The sequence below is a fragment of the Camelus dromedarius genome, chromosome 18 (assembly GCF_036321535.1).
Source record: "Camelus dromedarius isolate mCamDro1 chromosome 18, mCamDro1.pat, whole genome shotgun sequence".
In the NCBI taxonomy this organism is placed as follows: Eukaryota; Metazoa; Chordata; class Mammalia; order Artiodactyla; family Camelidae; genus Camelus; species Camelus dromedarius.
The window spans coordinates 18,706,074-18,731,491 of NC_087453.1; the positions used below are offsets into that span (position 1 = coordinate 18,706,074).

The following is a 25,418-nucleotide window of genomic DNA, read 5'->3' on the forward strand; positions in this document are numbered from 1 at the left end:
GGCGAAAGGGGCCGGGCAGATCCCTCAGTCGCGGAAGGACTGGCCCGCGCCTGCAAGTTCCGCCCTATTAAAAGTTGCCTTTTGCTACTTTCAGTAACTGATTTTAGCTCCCGAACCGCGGATAATAACTTTCATCAAACGATGCATTTTATATCCTGCTCCAGAAACACATCCACCAGCCATGGTTTTTCGGTCTCAATTATTCATGGTTTCAGAAGCTGAGATCAAGGTCGTGACTGCCAGATAGCCACAGTCAGAGGTTCCGTCATGATCCTGGTCAGCCAATCACTATCAGAGTAACAGTATCACAGCTGGCCATTTATCACCGGGTCTCAGCCTCCAACCACTCTCAGCCCTAGGGCAGAGCCTCAGAAACCCAGCCCAGAGGGAACCAGTCTCAGCAACAGTAGTCACCACATCGATGCCTCCAGCCATAATCACCCAGTGTCCTCTGGCAGTGCAGGCCTATATATCTCAGTCAGGCTGTAAACTTGAGGAAGGGAAACTGTCTGGCTTGTTCTCCACTGTTTCCCTGGAATCTAGCACAAAGCCAGGCACAAAGTCTCAGCTCAGTACATATAGTATGCATTTAATTAATGATAGTAGTTTGTTATTAACTAATGGCTTCTATTTTGGGGCCTAGCCCTGTGCTGGGTGGTTGTATCAGTCAGGGTTCAGCCAAGAAGTAGAGCCAACAGGAGGTATATAACAGCTTCACTGCAAGGAATTGGCTTACGTGATTGTGAGGGCTGGCTAGGTAAATTCAAATCCAAAGGGCAGGCCACTTGGTATATGATTTCTAATCCTTGCAATGACCCTAGTTAAGCAGAGTTAGTATTCCCAATATGCAGAAGAGAAAACTGAAGCTCAGAGAGGTTACACAGCCAGAAAGTGGCAGGGCTAGGGTGCAAACCAAGGTCTGACTGGCTATTCTTGTCCCCAGGCTGCTGCTCCTTAGCTTGTCTGTCACACTTCCTCAGTGACAGCTGGACATACCAATCTGTCTCAGTCAAAATTCATCTTTTAGGGAACTGCAGACTAGACCGGGCCCTGCAGTCATGGTTAATCACAATGAGCTGCTGCAATATTAACCAGAGATGGCCTCCATCAGTCACAGTCATGCATGTCAATCTCAGCCTGTCATGTCAGTTCCATTTCCTGCATGAAGAAGCTCAGCTCCCTCTCCACCCCTCCTCATTCCCAGTCTTATGCTGAGCTCTGCAGTCTGTTTTCAAAATGCCCTGTTCCAGCTGGGTTCACCCCTTTCCGAAATTTCAGGGCACTGAACTCTAGACACAGAAGCTGTGATGGTAGCCCAGGAATCCTACCTTGTAGATTGCATGTCTATCCAGATCGGGTTTCTTAACCTTGGTACTATTGAGGTCAGATAATTCTTTGTTGTAGGGCCATTAACCTCTGCATTGTAGGGTGTTTAGCAGCTTCCCTGGCCTCTGCCCACTAGATGCCAGTAACACCCCTCAGCTGTGACAACCAAAACTATCTCTAGACATTGCTAAATGTTCTCCTGTCAGAGGAAATCATACGCACCTCCCACGTTAAAAATCACTGATCTAAATGAACCAGCCAGGTTATTCCTAAGCAGTTCGGAGGCTGACCCTATATTTATGTGAGACAGAGATACAGATCCAGGGTGTGGGTGTACCCAATGTTTGCAAAACAAGTCCTATTCCAGGACTCCAGGGGTGACAGCTAGCTAAAAGAAAACTACAGGGAAAATTCAGGGAAGGATTCACAAAACTCCTGGAAGCAACTGCCTCTGACAATGGACAAGAGTCTGGAGAGGGTTGAAGAATTGCTTTTCACTGCACAGCATTTTGTATCATTTAATGAGTTACCTTGAAAGAGAAAAGACATAGTATTTAGTATTTGAAATTATAGGGAAATGCTCAGGATTTAAGTTTTTAAAAGTATTTAGAATGGCATGTATAGGTGACTTCAACTCTGATAAAAATACATATGTATGAGAGAAGACTGGAACAAAATGCACCAAATAGTTAGCAGTGGTTCTTGCTTGTGAGATTTTGGGCAATAAAGAAAGGTGGTTGAGGTGAGTTGTTTAGTAGAATAAAAGGCAAGTGCTGGTACCTGCACCTCCAGGGGCTCAAGGGACAAATTTAAGTTTTACATGGATTGTGGTTTTTAAATTTCAATATTTCTGTATTTATTTTTATGAAGACCTTTCTTTGCAAGGGACAAGGGATACTAGTTTTTCATTTGCATAAGTAATATAGTTTCCTTTTTAAATAAGAGAGTCAATATAGAGAAAAATGTTGTCAACAGGGGGACAGGTGGCCCACACAGGGATACGGCAACATACATGAAGGTGATGAGCCAAGGCTGAAGTTGGGGTTTGCTGTATACATTATCCATTTGGTCCCCATGGAGAGGGATGCAGAAAAGACCCCAATGTAGATGTCCTTTCAAGTGTGCATCTACACAGCAAACCCCTCTGTGTCCTGGGCCTGCATACTTACTGTTTCTGCTGCCTGGAATGCTCTCATGCAAGTTCTTCACCTTACTGGATCTTTCTCTTCATTCAGCTCAAAAACTGTGTCCTCAAGGGAGGCCGTAACTGGCCACCTTATTTAAAGTGGTCTCCTTTGATGACCATCCGTCTCCCCTAGTGCTGATCACTCTGGAATTGTCTGGGAGAGCCTGCCTGTTCTGTTGTCAGTTTCCTAGACTATGAGTTACTGGAGAGCAGGGACTTGGCCTTGTTTGTTGTTCCTGTAAAGCCTACCCCTAGGCCTGGACCACCCTGGGGTCTACAAACATTTGAATGAAAGTGTGGTAGGTTGAATGAAAGTGTTCTAGTTGGGATCTCTTTTCCCCAGTTTTAGCCCTTCCCACAATGCCAACTTGTACTGGTATCCAAGGTCAGAGAGAGATGCCAAGGCAGTTTGTGGTTCAGCATCAAACACATTTATTTCACTTTTATTGAGTATACAAGAACAGAGAGCACACGCATACAGCACGGAGCACTGAGGTGGGGGAGCGCGGGGACAAGAGAGGAGAGAGGGGTGTGAGTAAAAAGGACCAGGACAGCATCGCAGTTGGTTGGGAAGGTGCTTTTGAAAAAAAATATATATATTTAGAGTGATGTTGCTCATGCAGTTTCAGGCCAGTCTTGGAATGTGCTTGCAGGATTCAAAAACTGAAACAGGTCCTGGCATTTCCTGTACCCTCAGATGGAAAAGATCCCAAGAAAGGAAAAGAAGAGAAAACAAAGATTTGTAGGCTGGCCGAGTGGAAAAAGGCCATGAAGAGCATCTGCTTTATCCTGTTCATTTTGCAAGTGGGGACACTGAGGCCCCAAGGTGGGGTGGGACTAACCCAATGGCACGTGATGAGTTACGGGCTGAGCCAGGATGGCCACCCAGAACTTCTGACGGCCCTCCCAGGACTTCTTCCACTATGCTACATGGTCTCCTGGGCAGAGAGGCGGCACGGAAAGGATGAGAAATGTAAAAAGGCAAAAAGGAAAAGTAGGTTGAAGACAGACAAGACAAACGTCTATATTCTCTACGAAGAGGAGGATGGGGAGGAAACAGTGCCCTAGATTTCAGCTTCACAGCTCCCCTCCTCCCTGGTGGCACTGCCTGCCTCTCTGTGGAAGGAAGGTCAGAGCATTGGTGGGATGGAGATCTCCACAAACCCTGGCTGGCCCACAAACTAGGCCTGGTCACATTGTCCCTGCCCTGAAGCCACACACCTAGAGTCTGCAGGTGCAGAACCAAGAACAAATATTCCCCCTCTGAGGTCTGTCCAGGGCACTCAGGACACCTGGTTCCTACAAAGACAGAGAGGGTGCAGCGACTCCAGCTCTTGGCCTAGAAAGACTGGGGGCTCTCAGGTTGAAGAGGACAGGAAGGAGGTCCTGTGGCTTCTCTCCCAGGATTGTAAAAAGAACCTGGTGCATTCAAAGTGTGCTGTTGCTCTCGGGGGGAGCTGGAGTGGGCCACCCGCCTGCTCCAGGGGGATGGGGTTGGCTGGGCCATTTGAGCCCCTGCTGCAGGGCTCTCTCTGCCCTCTCTCCGTCCCATTTTTGCCCACAGAGGCAAACACTATTCTGGATTCTTGTCCTGCCTCGGGTCAGCACCAGTTAAGCAGCTAAGCATATGGGTCACTGGGCTAACTGATGAGCGAGCCCAAGCCCTCTGCAGGGAACCTCCAGGCCATGTCTGATCACTGGAGAGAAGGCAGAAATGCTCGCAGAGGGGTTGGAGATGTGAGGCTGGCCTAGGGGGCTTCCCAGGTCCCACTGCTCCCCTCACACTTTCTCCATGAGCCTAACAGTAGTGCCGGCACAAGTAAGTACTCGATAAATATTTGTGGAATGAATTCATTGACTGCTTTAGAAGCAGGAAGGGGGAAGTGAAATGGGGCTGAGAAATTAAGGGGCAGTAGAGACATCCTCCCTCAGAAGGAGCTTCAGTGAGCTCAGGGAAGCAGCTTGTGTCAGGAAAGCCTGGGAAATCCCACATTTGCCAGAGGGCAATGCCAGGCTCTTCTCTGAGGGCTTCTGTGGTCTCAAGGCCATTTCTGGGGCGCCAAGGGCACAGGCTCAGAGCGCAGGCACTGACTGAAGGAAAGGTCTCCAAAGCCAGGGTCTTATACATAGATGGAGCCTCAGCCACACAGCCTTTCCTCCTCAGCTCATTCTGGGGCAGGCAAAGCCTTTGGGAATGCAGTTTTGACCTCTCAGGGCCTGCCCTGTGTTCAGTCTCTACCATGGCTGCTTTGGCCCAGGAAGAAGAGAATGATTTGGACAGAATACAGGAGTGGTAAAGGGAAAGGCTGAGCTGGGAATCTTCAGACAGCCGGATGAAAGCCGCCATCCTCTGCGGCAGCCAGAGGTGTCACCTCTCTGGATGGGAGTTAGCTGTTACAATGCGGTCAGGGAAACGCAAGCCAGGTGGCAAAAAAGAGATAACTAAGAACCGAGGCCAGCCTCTAGAGAGGTAGGGGAACTAAGCCAGGGGACCTGTGTGGCAGAATCCTAACTCTGGACACCACGCCTGAGCACAGACCAGGCCCTGGCTGCTACTGCCCCGGTGGGGAGAAGGCGTTGAGCCTGCTTCCTTCTTGCCAAACCCCTGCCTCTCCATTTGGAGACTCCGCCCCTCCCCATCAATCAACCAAATTACAAACACCACACACTGTATTTCTACACTGAACCGTCAGCTCCTACCATGAGCGACCTACAGCCAGGGTCCAGGTCTCCTTGGCTGGGCCGATTCAGTGAGATCTAGGAACCTTGGGATATATCAATCACAGTCAGATAATTATAATTTTAAAATGTCAGCTTCATACTTACCAGCACGGTTTATTGTAGTATTTGTTTCCTGTTATACGTAATATACATCACTTAAAAGCACATCCGTACAAACCTCCTACAAGCTGCACCTCCATAGTGAGAACCCATAAACATACAATGTCTACCTCCCTGTGGCTGGTTTTACGTTCTTGCTTTTCTTTTCTTTTTCTTGTTTCCAATGAGAGTCATTGCAGTGGCCCTCAGCAGGACCAGGACACTGGAGGATGAGGGACGTGGGGTGGGGGAGAGAGGGGAGGGACCCGAGACAGAAAATGACAAGACGTGTGAGAGTCAAGGGGGAAGGGAGGTGGAAGAAAGGAAGGTGGATTTTTGCAGCCCAGTGTCAAGACCCGAAAGATAACAATCCAGTGTTCCTCCTCCTCCCTTCCGAGTGGGGATCTTTCGCTCTTTCTCGGAAAATGGTTGATGGGGCGTGTCTTGCTGCTGCAGCTTCTCTTGCTTGGCTGCAAAAGTGTTTTCCTTTGCATTCGAGTGGGCAACGGACGCGGGAGAAGAACAAACAGAACGCTCGTCCACTAAATGTAACGTGCAGAACCAGGGTCGACTTGAACTCCTACAATCAGCGAGGTCTGACTTGCCCTGGTTGTTCTGCAGGGCTCCAAGGGAGGAGGGGAAAGCAAGGGGTTATTGTTATCTTTTTTTTTCCTGAAAAATCCCACCGAGTCTTGAATTTGTCTGCAAAGGAAATGTAGGCGTTCGGATGTTGGTTGCTGTCGGCCGAATGCTCGGCCAGCCCCGGCAGCAGTGCAAGGACGTGGTGTTTCCTGTATATATATCTATATCTATATATATCTATATATATGCTTTTCCTTTCCCAGTCTCTCATCAGGGACAGTACGTCGCAGCTGGGACGTCGGTGTTGCGTCGGAGAATCCAGAATGAAGGCCCCTTCTTTGCGGTTCTCTGGCTTGGGTTGGACCAGAAACGCGAGCATCTCTTCACAGAGGTCAGGATTCCTGAGGCCAGAGGCATCGGGAGAAGGGCACGCAAAGGAAGGAGGACAAGAAAAGTTAGTAACTTTTGTCACCCATCTTTAAAATACACGGCAAGAGGTGGTTTCTGCTACTTTTACCATGCGCCCTTCGTTATGGCTCAGGAAGATAGAGGAGCTTGTCTGAGGCCACAGAGCTTGTGAGAAAGGGGCCTGCTGAGACCTGAACCCACCTCTGTCTGATTCCAAAGCCCATGCACGTTTTGCTGGGTTATCCCCAGGGAGGTGGGATCTTTTACTTTGGCTGGAAAATTTGTCCAAGTTTCCTTGAACACTGAAAGCTGAGACCCATGTGTTTCCTTTTCTTCCCGTCTGCTCTCAGTTCTAAGAAATGTTTAGTTGTGATTGCAGATGTTTTCTTGGTTTTCTTTCCTGGTCTCCAGGCCTGCTGCGTCCTGGGGGTTAAACCCCAGAGGATAGTGTTTAAGTAAAAGAAACTGAAGTCTGGATTCTGACTCAGGTTGGACTCCAAAACTTAGTGGCTAAGGGGCATGGGCTCCGATATCAGACGACCCGAGTTCAAATCCCATTCTGTGGTCAACTAGCTCTGTCATCTTGGGTAAGTTTCTTAACCTCTTTTGACCTCAGTTGCTCCCTCTGTAAAATGGGTCCTGCCTCATGCAGTTGTCGGGAGGATTCAAGACAAGGATCAGCATACGGATGGGTGCTGAGTAAATACTGGCTGTTCTTGCTATGACTCTTGTTGTTGATTTAACCACATGCTATTCTGATCTCACTGAAGGCAAGGACTGTCTTTTCCTTATTGTTGTCTTTCCAGTGCCCAACACCGTGCCCAACACATAGAATCTACCTGAACCATTCAACAGGTGGCATAGCATCCCTGCACTTTACCACTGACATATGGGCAAGTACTAATGGAGTTGCAGAAATCTGATCCTTCTTGGCTCATTTGACAGATGGGAAAACCGAGGCCCAGAGGGTTCAATGACTTAGCAAGTTGGTGGCAGAAACCAGACCGAGGACCTGCTCCTGCTTTACAATAGGTCAGTTATTATTTTTTCCCCATTTAATTAACATTTTGAAAGTGAGAAAGGTCTGGGTGCTACCAGAAGCAGGTGGGCCAGTGGGCAAAGATGGAGCAGAAGCCACACATCTAGCCTGTGAGTTGCTGGGAGAGAAGAGAAGATGGTGTGTGAGGTGGGCGTGATTTCCACACTCACAGCAGGAACTTCGAGGAGGAAGAACTTCCGTAAGGAAGGCTACTGGAGCAGGGGCAGATGTTCCTGGAGGACTTGGGGAACGGGGAGAAGATGAAGACGGGCAAGACGGATGTGCACATGGAAACAGGGCACCAGGCTGGTGGTAGAAGTTTAGGGTCTGCCTTGCTCAGGGCTCTCACTGACCCCTTGACGTGGCAAAACCTCAAGGGACAAGGAAGCAGGCCACATCGCCGAGCACCTTCTGCACGTGAGACACACCTGGTCCGTCACTGCTAGGGACTGAATGCTGTGTCCCCCTCAAATTCACATGTTGAAGCCCCAACCCTCAAGGTGATGGTATTTAGAAGTGGAGCCTTTAGGAGGGGCTCATCAATGGGGTGCGTGTCCCTCTAAGAAGAGACGTGGGACAGACGATTTCTCTCCCTGCTCTGCGCCATGTGGGAACACAGAGAAGCCACTGTCGGCAAACCAAAAGAGGGTCTCACCAGGAGCCAGACTGACTGGCACTTCGATCTTGGACTTCCCAGCCCCTACACTGTGAGGAATAAAGTGTGTGTTGTTTAAGCCACACAGTACGTTCTAGGAGCCCGAGCTTACTCCGACACTCACAGATGCTGTTTAATTATTGCAGAAGCTCCAATTCATAGATTAACTCCATTTTGTAGGTGAGGAAACTGAGGCCCAGAGAGGTTCCTCTGGGCATACTGCTGGTAAGGTACTTCTGGGTCCAAGCTGGGTATGTTCTTTCTACTCGATTCTGCTCCTTTCTGGGGATTTTTTTTTCTTACAGTGCCAGCTTCACCTTCAGTTCGCTCATTGATGAATAAAGTGCCTGCCCTAGAACTCAGTGTCGACCTCATCCTGAGTTGGTGGGGTATCTTTAAAAGCCCATAGTCACTTCAGAAGTACCAGGGACATCTAAACAATACTGAATGATAATTTTTTCTTCTCAGTTTATTACAGCAGAGTCCTAGTGGGCAGCCTTTTGTTAGCCTACTCTGTGTTAATAATAGTAATATTATCAATAATAGTAATAATATTAATAATAATAGTAATACGTAATCACAGTCATAATTAACTTTGATCAAGCACTTCCTATGTGCCAGGCCCAGTGCTCACTACTGTAGATGGATGATCTCAGTAACCCTGTGAGTAGGTACTATGAACAGTCACTGTGGTGAGGAGGTTAAGACCACAGGGCAGCTTTGGAACCTAACAGATGAGATTTGAGTCTCTAACCAATATCTGTGAGCAAATCAACAAAAGCCTCTGAGCTTCAGTTTCCTTATTTATTAAAATGAACGAGCAGATGACAGTACTCATGGTGAGTGCATAGCCTGGTGCCTGGAACAGTGTAAGCACTCCATAAATTACAGCAATCGTTACTACAAGGTTCAAAAACTTGCTCAAAGTTGCACAACTAATAATGGGCAGGACTGAGATTCGAATCCAGGTCGGCAGAACTATTATCCTGGGTACCAAGATGCATCCATTCATCAAACCAACATTTCCAAGCACTTTAAAAAAGAGCTTTCTAACTCAGAGAGGACCTCTGCTCCAGAATTAGTGAGTCTGACTATATTAAGAGTCAGAGTTGGTTCCTACTTGGTGATAACTAATGGCAAAGCAGGTGGGCAGAAAAGGCAAGGGAGAAACTTCTGCCTCTCCAGGGCAACATAACAAGGGGAACTTTACAGAAGGATCCAAAAGAGACAGAGTGTGCACGGTGATGCGTGGTACAATGGTAGCAAAGAAAGAACTAAAAGAAGGACAAGGAGGAGGGAATGAGATGGCAAAGGGAGTAGTGAGGTGGGCAGATGTGAAAGACTGCGTGGGGTGGGCAGGAGGCTGGAATGAGAGCTCCGAATGGTCAGGAAACATGGGAAGGCAGGAGCCGGGGGTGCTGGCTGGGATGCCCTGGGAGAGACGAGGAGGAGTGAGACAGGGAATGAAGATGTGAGAAGCACACAACAGACGCTCTAGGAAAGCAAATAAACAGCCAGATGACTATATATAACTGGAAGGGGGCTTGTCCCATCTCTTCATTTTGCAAATGAGGAAACTGAGACCCCAGTGGCCACACAGCTGGTCAGCAGGAAGATTGGGTTTGGAGTCAGGTCCCGATACCCAGCACAGAGTTCTTCGCATCACTGGCTTCTACGCCTGGCTGCACATGGATTTCCTAAGGACCAAGGTATAAATGAAGATCCCCAGGGCCCGCCCAGCGCTTCTAAGTCAGACTTTATGGCAATAGCTCTCTAGTATCTGTATTCCCCAGGTGACACTGCCGGCTTAGCCCCAGCTTGGCAAGTGATCTGCACTCTACCACTCTGAGATCTGGGCAGCAAAAAGCAAGAATAATTGGACTGGACAACTGAGGGGACAGGAGTGCAAGTGTGAGGAAGGCTGGGAAGTATGCTCTGTCCATGATCAGCTTACACATCTTCTAGACCAGTGCTGTCCAACAGAAACAGAAAGTGAGCCACAGTTGGAATTTAAAGTGTTTTAGATCACAGATTTTCTAGACACATAGATTTTCTAAATTTTCAAGGTATTTCTAGTTTTCTAAAATTTTCCAGATAAACAGAAAATTTTAACTCTAAATTAAAATTCTAACTTTTTAATTTACATTAAAAACACTAAAAAGAAACAGGTGAAATTAATTTTAATAATGTATTTTTAACCTAATATATCCAAACATCGTCATTTAACATGTAATCAATATAAAAATTACTGAGCTATTTTATACTCTTTTTTCCATACATGGCCTTCAAAGTCCAGCACATATTTTACCCTTAAGGCACATCTCATTTCAGATTAGCCAATTTCAAATACTCAACAGCCACGTGGGGCCAGCGGCCCCTATGTTGCACAGCACAGAAAACCACTTCCATCATTGCAGAAAGTTCTACTGGACAGCGCTGGTCTAGACCTGGGGTTGGCAGCCTTTCAAAGTGGCAGGAAAATGTTTCAGTGCTTTTTCTTTTGACTCAAAGTGGGAGGTGATCAGAGGATGAGAAAGAAACATTCTTGTAGCTTTCTAGAAAACATTTGTTTCACTCATCAAGGAAGAGGGCAGACCTACACTGCTGGTGGGAGTACAGTTCAGTGCAGTCACTGTGGAAAACATTATGAAGATTCCTCAAAAGACTAGTAATAGACTTACTATATGACCCAGTAATCAAGCTCCTGGGCATATATCCAGAAGGAACCCTACTTCAAAAAGACACCTGCACCCCAATGTTCATAGCAGCACTATTTACAATAACCAAGACATGGAAACAGCCTAAATGTCCATAAACAGACGACTGGATAAAGAAGATGTGGTATATTTATACAACGGAATACTATTCAGCCATAAAAACTGACAACATAACACCATTTACAGCAACATGGATATTCCTGGAGAATGTCATTCTAAGCGAAGTAAGCCAGAAAGAGAAAGAAAAATACCATAGGAGATCGCTCAAATGTGGAAACTTAAAAAAAAAAAAAGGAACATAAATACAAAACAGAAACAGACTCATAGACACAGAATACAAACTTGTGGTTGCCAAGGGGGCAGGGGGTGGGAAGGGACAGAATGGGATTTCAAAATTTGTAGATACTGACAGGCATATGTAGAATAGATAAACAAGATTATACTGTATAGCACAGGGAAATATATACAAGATCTTGTGGTAGCTCACAGCAAAAAAGAAAGTGACAATGAATATATGTATGTTCACGTATAACTGAAAAATTGTGCTCTACACCGGAATTTCACACAACATTGTAAAATGACTATAACTCAATAAAAAAGCGTTTGAAAAAAAAGGAAGAGGGCAGAAAGGGGGTCTTTGAAATGGATTTACCTTTCACTGAAGTATAACGTGCGAAGCACATAAAGTACACAAATCTAAGTGTGGGGCCTGACACTTTTTTATACACGTACAGACCCATGTAACCCTCCCAGGTCAAGATGCTGACACATCTAGCCCTGTGGAATGTTCCCTTGTGACTCTTTCCTGTCAGTGCCACACCCCAGAAGTAACCAATATTTAGATGTTGATTGTTGCTGATTAGTTTTGCCTGTTTCTGAACTTCCTATGAATGGACTCACACTGTATGTACTTTTTGTGTCTGACTTATTTCACTCAACTCAATGTCTGTGAAATTTTATTATTATAGGTTGGGGAGGGGGTCAAAGCCATGCTGGGGACCAAGACTCTTGGTGGGTCCTCAGATGGAAATGACCCTGGGAGGACCTTGCCACTGCTCTCTCCTCCCTCTCACGGCTGCTGAGCTCCATGGGCCTTACCTGTGGCTTCTTGTCCCTCTCCTCCGGGGATGGGTCTGTTTCTCTGTATACAACAGCTTTGGTTACCAGCATGTCAGGATGCTGAAGTTTGGCCTCCTTGATGGCCAAAGCCAGGGCCTAGAGAAGAGGAACAGCAAAGTGAGAACCAGAGCACACTGACTGCGGGAGCGGCCCCGGAGACCTACAAGCCTGTCAGCGCACAGCTCAGGAAGCTGGGGCCCGGGAAGGGGCAGTGGTCAAGGAGTTAAAGGGTGAGGCTAGGGTTCAGGTCTTCTGGCTCCTGCTGGCTCCCATTCAGTGTCCCTTCCTTGGGGGTTTCTCCGCTGCACAGGGTTGGCAGGAAGTAGACACCTTCTCTGCTCTTGAATGAAGCTGCCCATGAGTAACCCAATTTTGGAGGGTCTGGGGACTGGGCAGTGCCACTGGGCACTAGGGTCCCCATCCTCATACCTGGTCTTGATCGACATCTTCGTCCCCAGTAATGATGATCCGCTTCTCGATCCTCGTCTCAGAAAACCCTCCTTTCACAGTCTGCAGAGGGAGAGGGAGAGGGAGATGGGGTCAGCCTTGGGTCCTGCTGGGGCAGCAGCCTCGACACGGGGCCTGTGCCAAGCCTCCCTCCGGGGCGAAGCTGGAGCCAGCAGTTGTCTTCTCTCCAGGCTCCCTCAGTTTTCTCCTTTTCTGGTTTTGGGATTTCAGACTGTACATCTTGCCTGGCTGCCACCCTTCCCCCAACTACCAAGCCGCCCCCTCTAGGTCTTTCAAGCCCGGCTCAAATGCTGTCGCCCTGACCCTGGTGAGCAGTCCCTCTGTCTTCCTGCCTCGGTACTCTCCAAGCGGCAAGTTCGTATCTCGCACCGTTTTGGGCCTCTCTGCCTTGAGCTGACCTTGTGTGTGTGACCTTGTGTGTGGCCTTGCTCCCTCGGCTGGGGCAAGGGCAGGGGCTGTAATCCATGCACCTCTGGATCCCCTCCTCCCCAACTCCCCTGTCCAACCTGATCAGGACAGGTGCTAAACGCAGATTTGTTGAATGAACACATGAATGGAATGTGAATGGTGACAAAGTTCTACTTTAAATGATTTCAAACAATACTAGAAGAGAAAATTGCATTGCTGAGTCTTATAAATATACTTATAACCATCATGTTTTCCAAAGGGGTGGGGCTTGGGTGTGAGTTTAGAAGTAGAAGATGGGGCAGGACCTAATGACTTGGTATATTAAAGGAGGATGGTGGCTGAGGGAAACCCCAGATGGAGTCGCGAGTGGACAGAAAAAAGAGGGGGGGCTCCCAGTTGGCAGGGCTGGGAGGGACTTTGGGAAGAAGAGTTATCTGTGTGATAGAAAACCTGCCCATAAAGCTTTCAGTGGAGTCATCATTGCTCACTGATGCCTTTGGTGGGAGTGAGTGCTTTCTGGGGAACGTGCTGCAGGGGAGTGGGCAGGGCTGGGACAGTCTGTGTGCTGCCTACCAGACTCCTCCTTTGATGCTTGAGTAAAAGCTCCAATTTATCCTGGCTCCCTGGCCTCTCTCCTCTAGGCCTCCATCCCCGCCCTGGGCCCCCTCCTGCCTGCCTCCTGGCCACTCAGGCATGGACACGCTGGCCAGCCTGTCCTCAGTCCTCTGTCCTCATTGGCTAAGTTACAGCTGACCGTCAGGAATGCCTCCCTCCTCTGGCCTGGACTCTTCCTCACCGCCCCCTGCTGCAGGTCCTCCATCCTTAGTCTCTTGGTAACTTTCTTCTTTCTCCCATCTGCACATTCTGGTGGACCTAACCTCCTCTCTTTAAACCCCTTTTAGCTGGGTCGCTCCCCATTTTAAAAACCTTGATGGCTTTCCAATGGCCTTCAGACTCAGATCCTCTGTTTGTCCTGGGATTTGTCTCATTTGTCTCTATTCTGCTTTCCTGCCTCCGGTCCAACCTAATTTCCCACAGTTCCGTCCCCTACCTGCTGCTTGTCCTGTTTCCCCACATGCGTTGTTTACAGCGCCCCCGCCCGGCCACCCTTAGCACAGAGGCCAGCATAAAGTTGCTAATATTCGCTCAGTGAAAGAAGTGAACACACACAGTTTCTGCTCCCATCTTCCACGCTGCTTAGAACGTCTGCGTCTGTCTTCTCCTTCACAAGCCCTCCCCTGGCTTTCCAAGAACCTATACATTCCCACTTTTTCTAGAAGACCCTTCCTCATTCTTTGAACCTTCCTTAAATCGCCCCCTTCTAAATCCCTCCAGCACTTAAGATCTATAAGACACAAACACCAGGGTTCACAACTATATCCCAGGAGATGGTCTTGTCCCCAAGCCTGGCTATCAATGTTGAAGGGCAGGTCAGTGCCTTAGGATGACCCATAGCACAGAACAAAGCACTCCAGAAACTGGGAACACCACAGGTCTTCTCTGTCCACGCATCCAAGACAGAGCCACGGCAATGACCTTCCCGAGCCCCACAGCCAGGCTGGGGGCATATGGTGCCCTGCTGCTACTCACTTTGGTAACATGGGTGGTGGTGGAGGTGGAGAGGGTTTCCGCAGTGGCGCCGTAGGTGCTGGTGAGGACATCTTTCCCGATGATCTGCAGAATATAACCACCCCCCACCCCGGGGTCAGGTGAGGACGCTGGGCTCTGCACGATGGGGGTGGGGGGGGATGATGGGGGCTCCCATGAAGGCAAAGTTTGGAAACCAAGATGCTTTGAACCACTGAGTCTAAGAATTCAGGAATATTGGAACCTTCAGAATACAAGACCCATGAAATTCTCAAACCATGGAATCCAAGATTCCTAGGACCTGAGATTCCTGAGGTCCAGAATCCTAACAAGACTATAGAATTTAAGAATCCTGGCATCTTAGAAGGATGAATAGAGGGATCCAGGTGGAAACGGAGCCCTCCTGATCTCCCACCCTGTCAGGGCCGGGAACACGCTCTCTCTGAGGTTAGATGATAAGCAGGACAGATTGGGAGCTGCAGGAGCTGCAGGAGACCTCACAGTGACAGGTCGGTGAGGCAGCCACTGACAGAGCCAGGTCCAGAATCCAAGCCTCTGGACTACGAGTCCATTGCTCCTCCTGGTCAGCAAGGAGAGCAGGTGCAAAAGAGCTGTCACACCACAGGCACCACCAAAGCGAGGAGCCACTTCACCCCACACTGCCATGGCTCTGCTTGTGTGTGTACGTGGGGAGGGTACGGAGGGCAATGGAAGAGACTCTGGTGGGGACCAGGGAGTCCCGTGGGCATCCGAATCTGATGCTATTTCCTGCTGCTGCATTTAAAGGGGTGGTTTTAGGCTCCCTGCCACACCTGCTGTGAGCTACCTGTGGACCCGCGTCCACATTCTCTGTGTGGAATCCCCTAGCCTGAGCTGGCCCTGCCCACTTACCGGAGAAAGAGAATGGATTTCCGTGGCCACCGTCTGTGGGCCTGGGATCATGGCAGCTGCCCCCTTCCCGGACTTGAGACTGTTCTCCTGGGGAAACAATAGTGCTCAGATGGCCAGGTCTCAGGTGGGCGGGCCCCCAGGATGACCAGAGCCTGTGGCCACATAGCTCTCGTGGCCACAAGGTTGAATAGCAATGCTAGAAGCAGAGAACTGAAGGCATCATTCAGTTTGGTCTTCTCTGGTTCATCACTCGCCCACTTGCTCGTTCACACACGCACTTACACACTTAGTCATACACCCATTCATTCAACACATGTTTACCGACTGCCTGGTGTTAGAGACACTGTGGTGAACAAGACATGGTGTTGCTCCCTGGAAGCACTAACAAAGAAGGTGAGACGGGTCCTCGTCCTGGCCCTGCCACGTTCCAGTCACGTGACCCGGGGCAGAGCCACTTCCACTCTATGGGCCTCGTGGATCCACCCACACAAAGGGGCCCCTGCAGGGCACAGGGGTAACAAATGTCCCACTCTGGTGGGGGGTGTTGATAACAGTGGGGCAGGGGCGATGTGTGTGAGGAGGGGGGCAGGGAATGTATGGGAAATCTCTGTGCCCTCCTCTTAATTTTGCTGTAAACTTAAAACTTCTCTGAAAAAATAAAGTCTTAAAGAATTTTTTTAAAGGGGAACCCCTGTCACTCTCACAGAGACTTTATAAGGCTAACGGAGGAGAAAGGGCTTTGTAGATATCTGCAGAGCAAATACAGGAATACAGGCTGGCTACTAACAACATCACAACTACTGTTTTCTGAGTACTTGCTATGTGCTAGGTATTATGCTAAGGATGCATGATCTCATTTATGCCTCTGAACGACCACAGGAAATTGGTTTAATCTTTCTCTTTCACAGCTGAAAAAGTGGAGGGCGAGAGGATGTTAAGTGGCTTGTCCAAGTCCCCCTGCAAATTAGTGATAGAGCCTGGATTTAGACCCAAGTTCATCAGACCCCCAAATTCAACACACTCTTTCTGTAACCACTCCTTCTGCAACGCCACTCTGCCCTTGGAACTCTCATCCTTGAGCCAGCTCTCCTGGTGTGATCTTGGAGTTTAACCGCTAGAAGTTCCTGGAATTGACCCTGGAGTTACTGGACCACAGCCTCCTGCCTCCTCCTCCCATTTCCTGTACCATCTGAGGGCTCAGCCTTGACCAGGGGCCCAGAGCTGTGTCCATTCTGCAGCTCCCCAGCGGGCTGAACCCTGTCTTGGCCTGTACTTGGTACTAGATCTGGGCCTCTGCCCGCCAGGGACGGGTGAGGACAGAGGCCCTCTGCCTTCACCCCATTCCCCTGGACATCTGCTCCAGCTGAGGCTGTCAGTGACCTGTTACCTGGCACTCCAACCACAAGGCACTTTCTCGGAGGAAGTCCCAGGATGTGGCCCGGCAGCGGCCTCTAAAGAGCAGCCTTCTGAGCTCAATGCTTTCTCTCTCCCAGCTTCGAAAACAGCCACTAGCCCCTCTGAACTCTACTGTCATTTCAGGCCTCTTCTTCTCCCACTGATCCCTCTTTCCCAGGCAAAGCCTTACCTCCACCTTCACACTGAAAACAGAGGCCACAGGTTGTTCAAAACAAGGTCCCAGCTGCTCGGCCTGCCTCTCCTGTACCTTCCAGTCCCCTCTCCCACCTCAAGGAGGAGCGGCCCCCATCCCTGGCCAAGGCCACACCACCATCTCTGCTTCGGACCCTTCCTCCACCAACTAAGGGCTCTCCTCGCCACCCTCTCTCGGGGCCTCCTTAGCCACCCAAGGCTTCCACTGCCTCATCAAGGCCACTGTCCTTTACATGTAGCTCAGATCTCTCTTGAACTCTAGACCTTTCAGACCATTTGCATCCTAGACATTTTCCCTTGGAGATGTTCCATGGGCGCCTCAGACTCATCAGATCCAAAGTGGAGTTTGCTGCCTCCCCTGACCCCTGACACATACGTGCCACTAAAAAGCGCCCTCCTCGGTGCTTGTCAGTGCTTCTCCCACCAGAGAGGTGTCACCTGGAGGGCTTGTGGAAACAGAGCCACTGGGCCCCGCCCCAGGGCTTTTGAGTCAATAGGTCTGGGGTGGGGCCTGACAATTTCTGTTTGAACAGGCTCCCAGGACCGCACTCTGAGAACAGCGGGGCTGGTGAGCAGAGTCCCTGGCCACCTCTTGTCCTATTACCTGAACATTCTATCAATAACCAAATCCCGTACTTTCCTCCTCCAGGCACCCTTCAACACTGTTGCCCTCATGGGCATCCACCTCCTCGTGCTCCAGCCCTGTCCCAGCCCCTAAACTAGTTCCCTGCCTTCTCTTTTGGTCTCTCCCAATGGAGTGTGGGCTCAGGGATGCTGTCTGTCTCCCTCAGTGCTGGATTCACAGTGTCTGGCACAGCGCTTCACACACTGTGGGTGTTCGATAAATATTTACTGAAGGAAGGAGAAAAGAAGGACAAGAAGGAGAGGAAAGAGGGACTTATGCCTCCAAGTGAAGGAAGTTTTGCTCCAGTCATGTTCCACACAGGTTGCTAGAGTAATCTCTCTAAAACACAGAAACACATATTTGATAACATCATGCCCCTACTGAAAACACTGAAGTGATTCTCTACGGTCTCCAGGATGAAGTTTGAACTTTGTATACGACATTGGTGGCCCTTCAAGCCGTGGCTCAGCCTTCCTTTCCAGCGTCTTCTCCCCTGGCTCCCCCTCCACACACCTGCCATCACTGACCACTTCCTTTCCCCAAACGCAACCTCTTTTGCATCCTCGCCCTTACACCCGCTGTTCCCAAGGCTTAGAAGACCTCCTCCCATGACTGTACCTTCACTGATCCTTCAAGCACAGCTCAGATGTCACTGCCTAGATAAAGCCTTCCCCGGCTCCTACAAGGCTGCCTCACACCCTGTGCTCCCTAGGAAAGCATCATTACACTGTTTCATGAAGGCAGGAAAAACTCACGGCAGCTCATTTACAGACCACTTACTGTGTACCGGGCACTTTTCTAAGGGCTTTGCATAGATAACCTGAGTTCAGCCTCACATCAGCCCTTTGAGGGATATGCTATTATAGCCCCTCACCCCATTTGACAGAGGTGGAAACTGAGGTCTGGAGAGTTTCGGATAACTTGCCCAAGGTCATCCAGCCAGGAAGTGGGAGAGCTGGGCCTTGTTCACCACCGTGTGCCCAGGACCTGAACACAAGGGCACAGCACATTAGATGTGCCCATGATTATTATTTAGACGAATGAATTCTAACAAGCAGTATCTTTCCTTCAAATCTATACCCCCGTACTTGGCAGTACGGAGACACATAAATGTTTTTGGAACAAATGGATGGATGGATGGATGGATGGATGGATGGATGGATGGATGGATGAGTAAATGAATGATGTAACTGCCTGCTCACCATGGTACGAATTTACATTTAGCCCAATAAGCATCCTGATGCCACGCGGTGATGGGTTGAGGGCAGAGGAGGAACTGAGTGATCGAGGGCAAGTGTGTAAGCTAGTAACTGGTTTGGGTTTACTTATCTTAAAATCTTTGTTTACTCAAAACCTTCCTGCTGGGTAGTCTAAATTAACGTAATTTTCTTCCTATGTGCATATCAGGGGTTTGGCAAGAGAAAGCATTTGAAAACAATCTCCCCCAGCTCAAGACAGATTCGGCCCAGGCACTGATAGCTGCCCAGCCCCACCCCCAGGCCCAGCCCCATGCAGCTGCTGTTCACAATGGTCAGGATGAGGGAGCAGAGAAGAGCGGTGGAGGCAGACAGTGGGGCTTCTGGAGTCAGAATGCCTGGGTTTGACCTGGCTCTACCACGTATTGGTTGTGTGGCCTTGGGTAAGTCCCTTTACCTCTCTGAACTTCATTTTCCTCATCTGTAAAGGGTGGAGAAAAAAGAGCATCCACCTCCCAGTTCTCGTTCTACTCCTTGAGCTCACACCTTCTAGGTTCTCAGCGCCTCGCTGGGTGCCACAACCCGTGTGCTGAGCACTAGCTGTGGTGCGTCATTGTTCAAGAATCTGATGTTACTGGACTCTCTCAAGAGCCCGTGAACCAGGCAGAATGGGGTGTATTCCCATTTTACAGATAGGATGCCTAAGGCCAAGGACCTTCCTTCATGGGTCAAACAACAAATAGGCAGCAGAACCACAAGGTCCCTCAGGAGACAAGCCCAAATCTGAGCTTCCAATTTAGGTTCACCGCACGCCATCTACTGGCCAAGGCAAGGAAATGGCCTGGGACACGAGAAAATGCACAGCTGCCCAGAGGATGGACCTCATTCAGGAAGGACTTTCAGGCACAGTCTTCCTGTGCTGCCAATAATCAGATAATCAAAGGGTATCATTCTCTCTTTATCCCTGCCATAGCTGAGATGGTCCAGGTAACTGAGACTCAAGGACACCACCTCCCACATTTTTCAGTTTGGAAAACTGAGGTCTGACTATGTGCCAGGCAATGAATGTGTGACTGTATGCCCCATGCCCCATGCAGCAAAGGCAGATGAGGACTTCCCGCAACAGCTGGCGGTGTTGGCTTGCTATCTGGCTGTTTCAAGGGCAAGGGGGCTGGTCAGAGAGGGAAGTCTTTTGGGTCCTACTTACCATGGTGGTTGATATGGTCTCTGTGGTGATGGAGGGAGTAGTTGTTATGAACTCCTTCCCACCTAGGGCAGTCCCATCAACCTGTGGCCAGAGGAGGAGTTGTTAGAGAGGGAGAGAGTGCCGGGTACACCTGCAGCATCTCTCGCCTGGGCTCTGGGCATTCCCAGTTACAAAGTGACAGGTGGTGTGAGCAGACATGCACCTGGGGAGGGGGGATGTCCACACACAGACCAAACTACAAAGGGGCCTCACAGGTCCTCCAGTTCATTTCAATCACCTCATTCGACAAAGGAAAAATAATCCCAGATAATTTGATAAACTCTATGCAAAGCTCAATACATGTATTCTTTGACCTAGTGATCCCATTACTAGGAATACACCCTTTGGAGACAGACTTTGAACACTTTGCCAAGAAGTCAGAACAAAAAAGTTCACTGGAGCACTCAATATTAACTGCAAAAGACAAAAACATTCCCATTGATGGGAGATAAATGTGTGATAAATTAGGATCCACTCCTATGTGGGAATAAGAAGAGGAAAATGGGACCAAGAAGAGGAAAATGGGACCATATATGCCAACAAGGAGACAAAACGATCTCTTTTGGTAAAAAATTTAAATATCTAGAGATGTAAGTACATATGTTAATATACACATACATGTTTTTCTGGGAGGAATCACAAGAAAGTTTTCATTTTGTTCTGTTTGAATTTCATAACTGTGAATATTTTGTTATTTTGTTTTGATGTCAATAAGGGTAACTGAGCTGTAGAATTTGGGGCCATTTTTAGTTTTCTTTATATTTCTTTGTATAAAAACAAAACCAATACACATTACTAAAACAAAGCAGGCCAGAAAGGGAGCAGGTGGCCCGGGGTTACACAGCTTCTCAGAACTCAAGAGTCTTGATGGCTGCGTTCGCTGCCTCGTAAACCTCTATGCACATTATAAAAGTAGGAGAAAAAATTCTGGAAATGACAGAGTTGCTCACGTTGTGTAGGTTTACATCTTACTTTAGTTCTTGAGACAACGACTGTTCTCCAGGGCAAGAGAGCCCCTCGAACTGCAGTTCCTCTGGCCAGAAAGAACCATGAGGGCATCTATCAAACCCTCAGCCTCGATTTTCAAAGCTTAAAAACCACAAAAGGAACTTACAAAATGCACTGTAAGTAATCCACCTGTCTCTATTTATGACTGCTTTCTCTGGGGTACTGAGTCTATTTCGTCTCGCTAAGACAAATGACTTTTTATTTTTTTTTCTTCTAGTTTGTTCATTTTGTCAATCTGATGTGGAACCACCATGCACAAAAAAACTGGCCCAACATAAGTTGTTTTGACTAAAGCTGAATTGGGATCTCTCTCCTCTCCCAAAGCAGCCCCTGGGATAGCTCAAGAAATCTCTCCAACTCTTTCAAGCAATCTGAAAGCCATGGTCTAATCCACTAACTGCTAGTCTTTATAACACTCCCAGGAGGATGAGGGAGACGTGATCATCCCCATTTCATAGATGGGAAAACTGAGGCTTTAAGAACTGTAGTCTGCCCAGGACAAGAACCGTCCCATCACCTGACCCCAGAGTTCAGGGAGGACAATTAAGCTCAGAAGAGCATCAGGGTTAAAATGGTGGCTCTTGGGGAGCCAAGGTAGCAAGGGTTGGCTAAGGGGCTTGGCCATGGTGGGAACTCCACCCTCAAATGCCCAATACCTATGCTCAGAGCACGTTGGAAGGCCCAGGTTACCTGGGTGGTGTCCACAGTGGTGACTCTAGTCTGTAGTACAGCCTCTGGCTCGATCTTCTTCCTGATGGCCAGGCTGCTGACAGTCATGGTTTCTGTTTTCACCGGCTGTAGGGAAATGAGGGAAGAACACTCTGTATCTCAAGCCCTGGCATGACTCCTGCCCACAGGCGACGGTGATGTAGGGTCAGCAGGTTATCTTCCACCCCTGCAGCTGGCCAAGTCTCTGGAGGAGAACACAGGCCAGGGCAAAAGAGGCATGATGTGATGTCACAGACAACAGCCTAAGAGGACAGCCAGAACCATCCATGACCCGGCAACCATGCAACCTGCATGCTGGTTTTCAGGCTACCATTAGGAGAACGTGTACCACTCAGTCAAATATGCTCTGTGCCGGGCCCGACACCAGGCCTTTTCCTATGTACGTAATCCTGAATGACTTCAGTGGTCATGCCACCACCTCCCAGCTGCTATATTTGAATTGTTCTTTAGAACAGGAGTCACACACCTGGAGGCCCAGGGGGCCAGGAAGGAGATGTAAACAAGTGAAGTGGGTGTGCTGAGGTCTGAGGTGAACTGGAGAGCACAGACGGTCCACACAGGTTTGGTGAACTGTGGCCATGGCCTCTGAGTGACTGATCATCTGATTTTTTTAATGATATAAAAAAATCCCTGGATTTTATATTCAATGCCCTGATTTTTAAATCAAGCTCAAAGAAAACACATTCCTAGCCAGATGTGGCCCAGGGCCACCAGTTTACAACCTCTATTCCAGAAGTCTGAAGTTAAATGATCAGTTTCTTCTGAGTCTTCCATCAGACCTAGTTCATGGCTATACACACAGCAGGTAATTAACATATGTGAATGAATGAACGAAAGCCAGCTTGTCATCTGCTGGGGAGGGTGGTAAGAGGGGATTCTTCCAGATGGTTTTAATCCTGAGATCTAGCCATTCATTCAAGTAATCATTATTAGCGCCTGGTACGTGCAGGCTTAGTGGAGCTGCCATGGGGTAGGACAGCAGAGCCATCAGCCACTAACCTGACTACTTGTGACAATGCTGGGAGCAGAAGCATCGCAGAGCAAGAAGGCTGAGCAGGGAGCAATACTTGTGCCCCCGGGGGGCAGGAAAGCATTTGCTAGTTAAGTGCTATCTGAACTTGGTCCTGGACCATGACAAGTTTCCAAGGCAAAGAAGTTTGCAAGGCCGAGGAAGGAAGGAAAAACCTTCTCCAGAGGGTACAACATGGTGTGAAAGCCCACAGTGAATGAGCTCGTACGTCAATGCCTGGAACATGGGGGAAAGGAGAGGTGGTGGGAGGGAGCTGGGGCTGGAGATGAAACAGCAAAGGAGTAACGCGAACAGAGATCCTCTGAGGGAAGGACCCAGAGCAGAGAGGCCAGGACACAGTCTATCCCTGAGTCCCTCTCAGCGATGATGTTTTCTCTTCTCTAAGAGTTTCCACTGCTACCTCGAGACCCCAGGCCCCCTGGGAGAGGAGCCCCTGTTGAGGATTAGGAAAAACCATCTGACTTTCAGGGCAGGCCTTGGGCGCCCCCTTGAGTTCACACGCACATGGTCCCTGCAGGTGCCATGCAACATGGGTGGGGGAGGAGTCGAGTAGCACCAGACTGCCTGTCATCACCCGACCTCAGGCAAGCGAAGGGGTCACGGGGTTAAAGTGACAGGAGCGCAGGTTAGGGGTAAACCGAGCTGCCAAACATGCGAGCACAGAACCATGCTGTTCTGCGGAGGGGCGGTCATGCAACATGAAATAAAGCTTCGGGCTGGCGGCTCAAATCTTCTCACACGTGGCCCAGGGCCCTCTGAACATGCAGCGCCCGGTGGGCCCGCGTCCCGATGATGCTCCACTGTACCTCGAACTGGGGCATATCCGGGGTGGAGCAGGCCCCTCGATCCAGGCTGTCCTCGAATCCCCCAGACTCGTCATCCTGGCTGGGGCCCCCTTTGTTGAGATCCCGGGAGAACACCAGGCCCTCGGTTTCTGAGTCGCTTTTGTCTCGGTCGAGCTCAGGCAGGCTGCGGGAGAAGTCGTCGAAGGCGCTGCCGTGGTAGTCACCAATGACCGTGAAGTCGACCTCGGCCTCCAGGCTGGACGTGGAGCTGACCGTGATGCTGGAGCACTTACGCTCAATGGCCAGGTGGTTGTCCTTCAGGAACACCGCGTCCCTCTCCTGGTCCTGGTCCTCGTCTCCCGTGTCACTCTCTGGGGCCCTGGGACGTGGTGGTTTGATTTTCTCCTCGGAGCCCTCCCTCAGCCCTGCTCTCTATGGCCAGATAAAATCAAAGGAATAGGGGTATGGGGTGGGGAAGAGGAGAGAGAGAGAGAGAGAAATCAAGATGGTGAATGACAGAAGAAATCTTGGGGCCCTTCGATGCCCCAAATGGAAGAGCAGGTCAGGAAAAGAAAAACACCCCCGGAAATGTTCCTTGACATCATTAAAAGCTTTAAAAAAAAAAAAGAAAGAAAGAAAGAAAACTACTTAAGAGTGAGAACGCTCCTTTCCAAGGGTCTCCCGCTGATGGCAAAAGCAAGTACAAAGCAAACATCCTGCCAGTTGGTCCTGGACAGGAAGCCCCATCCAAGGTTTGGATCTGGGAGCTTATCAGAAGCGGCACTGTGCACAAGGCAGGGATGGGACCCCAAGCCCATCCGTGCAGGGGGATATTGAGAGACAAAAACCAAGGAGGGAGACCCAGGGATGCAGGGACATCCAGGATGGGGAGGCAGAGAGGCTGGAGCCAAGAGCTTTGAGGAACAAAGAGAAAGCCAACACAGTTTGTCAATTCCACTGAGTCTCTGTAGGGGGTGTCAGCATCGTCTAGAGAGGGGGACCATGTGCAGTAATTCCTGGGAGCTGGGTGCTACATTGCTTCAACCCTGAGCCCCATGAGTGGACCGGCGGGCAGGCCACAGACTGGAGGTTCTGGTCCCATCAGTGTAATTGACAACAGCAGGCCAAGGATGTGCTGGAGGGGAACCAGCAACTCTTGTCCGACATACATACCTCTCAACTGGCCTGTCAGGGATTAAACATCACACACATTTTTGGCTGTTTGATGACACTCTTTTTAAGACCAATCTAACACCCATCAAATATTTTTAAAGTACTTGGCTTCAGGTTCTAGAGACTCAGAGTGCTTGGAGATTTCACTTGCTAGCGAAGCCTCCAGTCAGCCAGTTTCTGGGAGGTTGAGGGGTGTGAGGACACATTCCAGACAAGCCAGAGTTGAGCTGTCACAAGAGGCGCTGCCAGAGCAGGTGGGAACGAAGGCAGCGATGCACCCTGGCCAGGCGAGGATGACCGGGTCATCAGGGCACCGAGGGGCTGCAGAGACCTGAGGGCCTGAGGGGCTGGCGAATCTCAGGTGTGCCCCCTTTCCCGGGGGGTTGGCTGCTAAGCTGGTGACGTGCTTCTCTTGCCTGACCGCATCTCCAGGTGTATTCTGGATTAGAGAAGATAGTTAGTCTTAAGGAGGCAGGAAGGAACTTGGCACTGGGACCAAGAGGGAACCAGAAGTGAAGGATGGAAATCTCTGGACTGTCAGCTTCCCCAGGGCAGGAGCACCAGGGAAGGGAAAGGATGAAGGAAGATCGTCGGACAAGCCAAGCAAAACGGTAGGAACCCAGCAGGTGGGGGCAGCAAGGCAAAGCAAGTGTGTAGTTTGCTGGCGGTGGTGCCACCTTCTCCACCGGGGCTGTGTGACCCTCCGGGCACCAGGTCACATGGAAAGCCGAGGGTCTTTGTGGCTAAGCTAACATGGGTCAAGCAGATGAACCCTTCATTCTGCCTGGGCTACACTCAGGCTTGTTTAGGGA

The 25,418-nt window shown here is 49.5% G+C and overlaps 1 protein-coding gene across 18 annotated transcripts in view; it reads right to left on the reverse strand.

Annotated features, from left to right (window-relative positions):
• Window positions 1–2,920: 2,920 nt before the first annotated feature.
• EPB41L1 (erythrocyte membrane protein band 4.1 like 1) overlaps window positions 2,921–25,418 on the reverse strand; it is a 142,653-nt gene continuing 120,155 nt past the window's right edge. For 8 of the 18 annotated variants that reach the window (XM_031433886.2, XM_031433887.2, XM_031433882.2 and 5 more), the window contains 9 exons: window positions 24,938–25,045; window positions 23,455–23,865; window positions 21,580–21,684; window positions 19,843–19,923; window positions 15,207–15,293; window positions 14,319–14,402; window positions 12,282–12,362; window positions 11,832–11,948; window positions 2,921–6,315 (listed from right to left, as the gene is read on the reverse strand). In XM_031433886.2, coding sequence (XP_031289746.1) covers window positions 6,307–6,315; window positions 11,832–11,948; window positions 12,282–12,362; window positions 14,319–14,402; window positions 15,207–15,293; window positions 19,843–19,923; window positions 21,580–21,684; window positions 23,455–23,865; window positions 24,938–25,045 — 1,083 coding nt within the window. In that variant the 3' untranslated portion in view covers window positions 2,921–6,306. The remainder of the gene's footprint in view (window positions 6,316–11,831; window positions 11,949–12,281; window positions 12,363–14,318; window positions 14,403–15,206; window positions 15,294–19,842; window positions 19,924–21,579; window positions 21,685–23,454; window positions 23,866–24,937; window positions 25,046–25,418) is intronic. The other 10 variants (XM_031433893.2, XM_031433897.2, XM_064475719.1 and 7 more) reach the window with 4 other exon arrangements.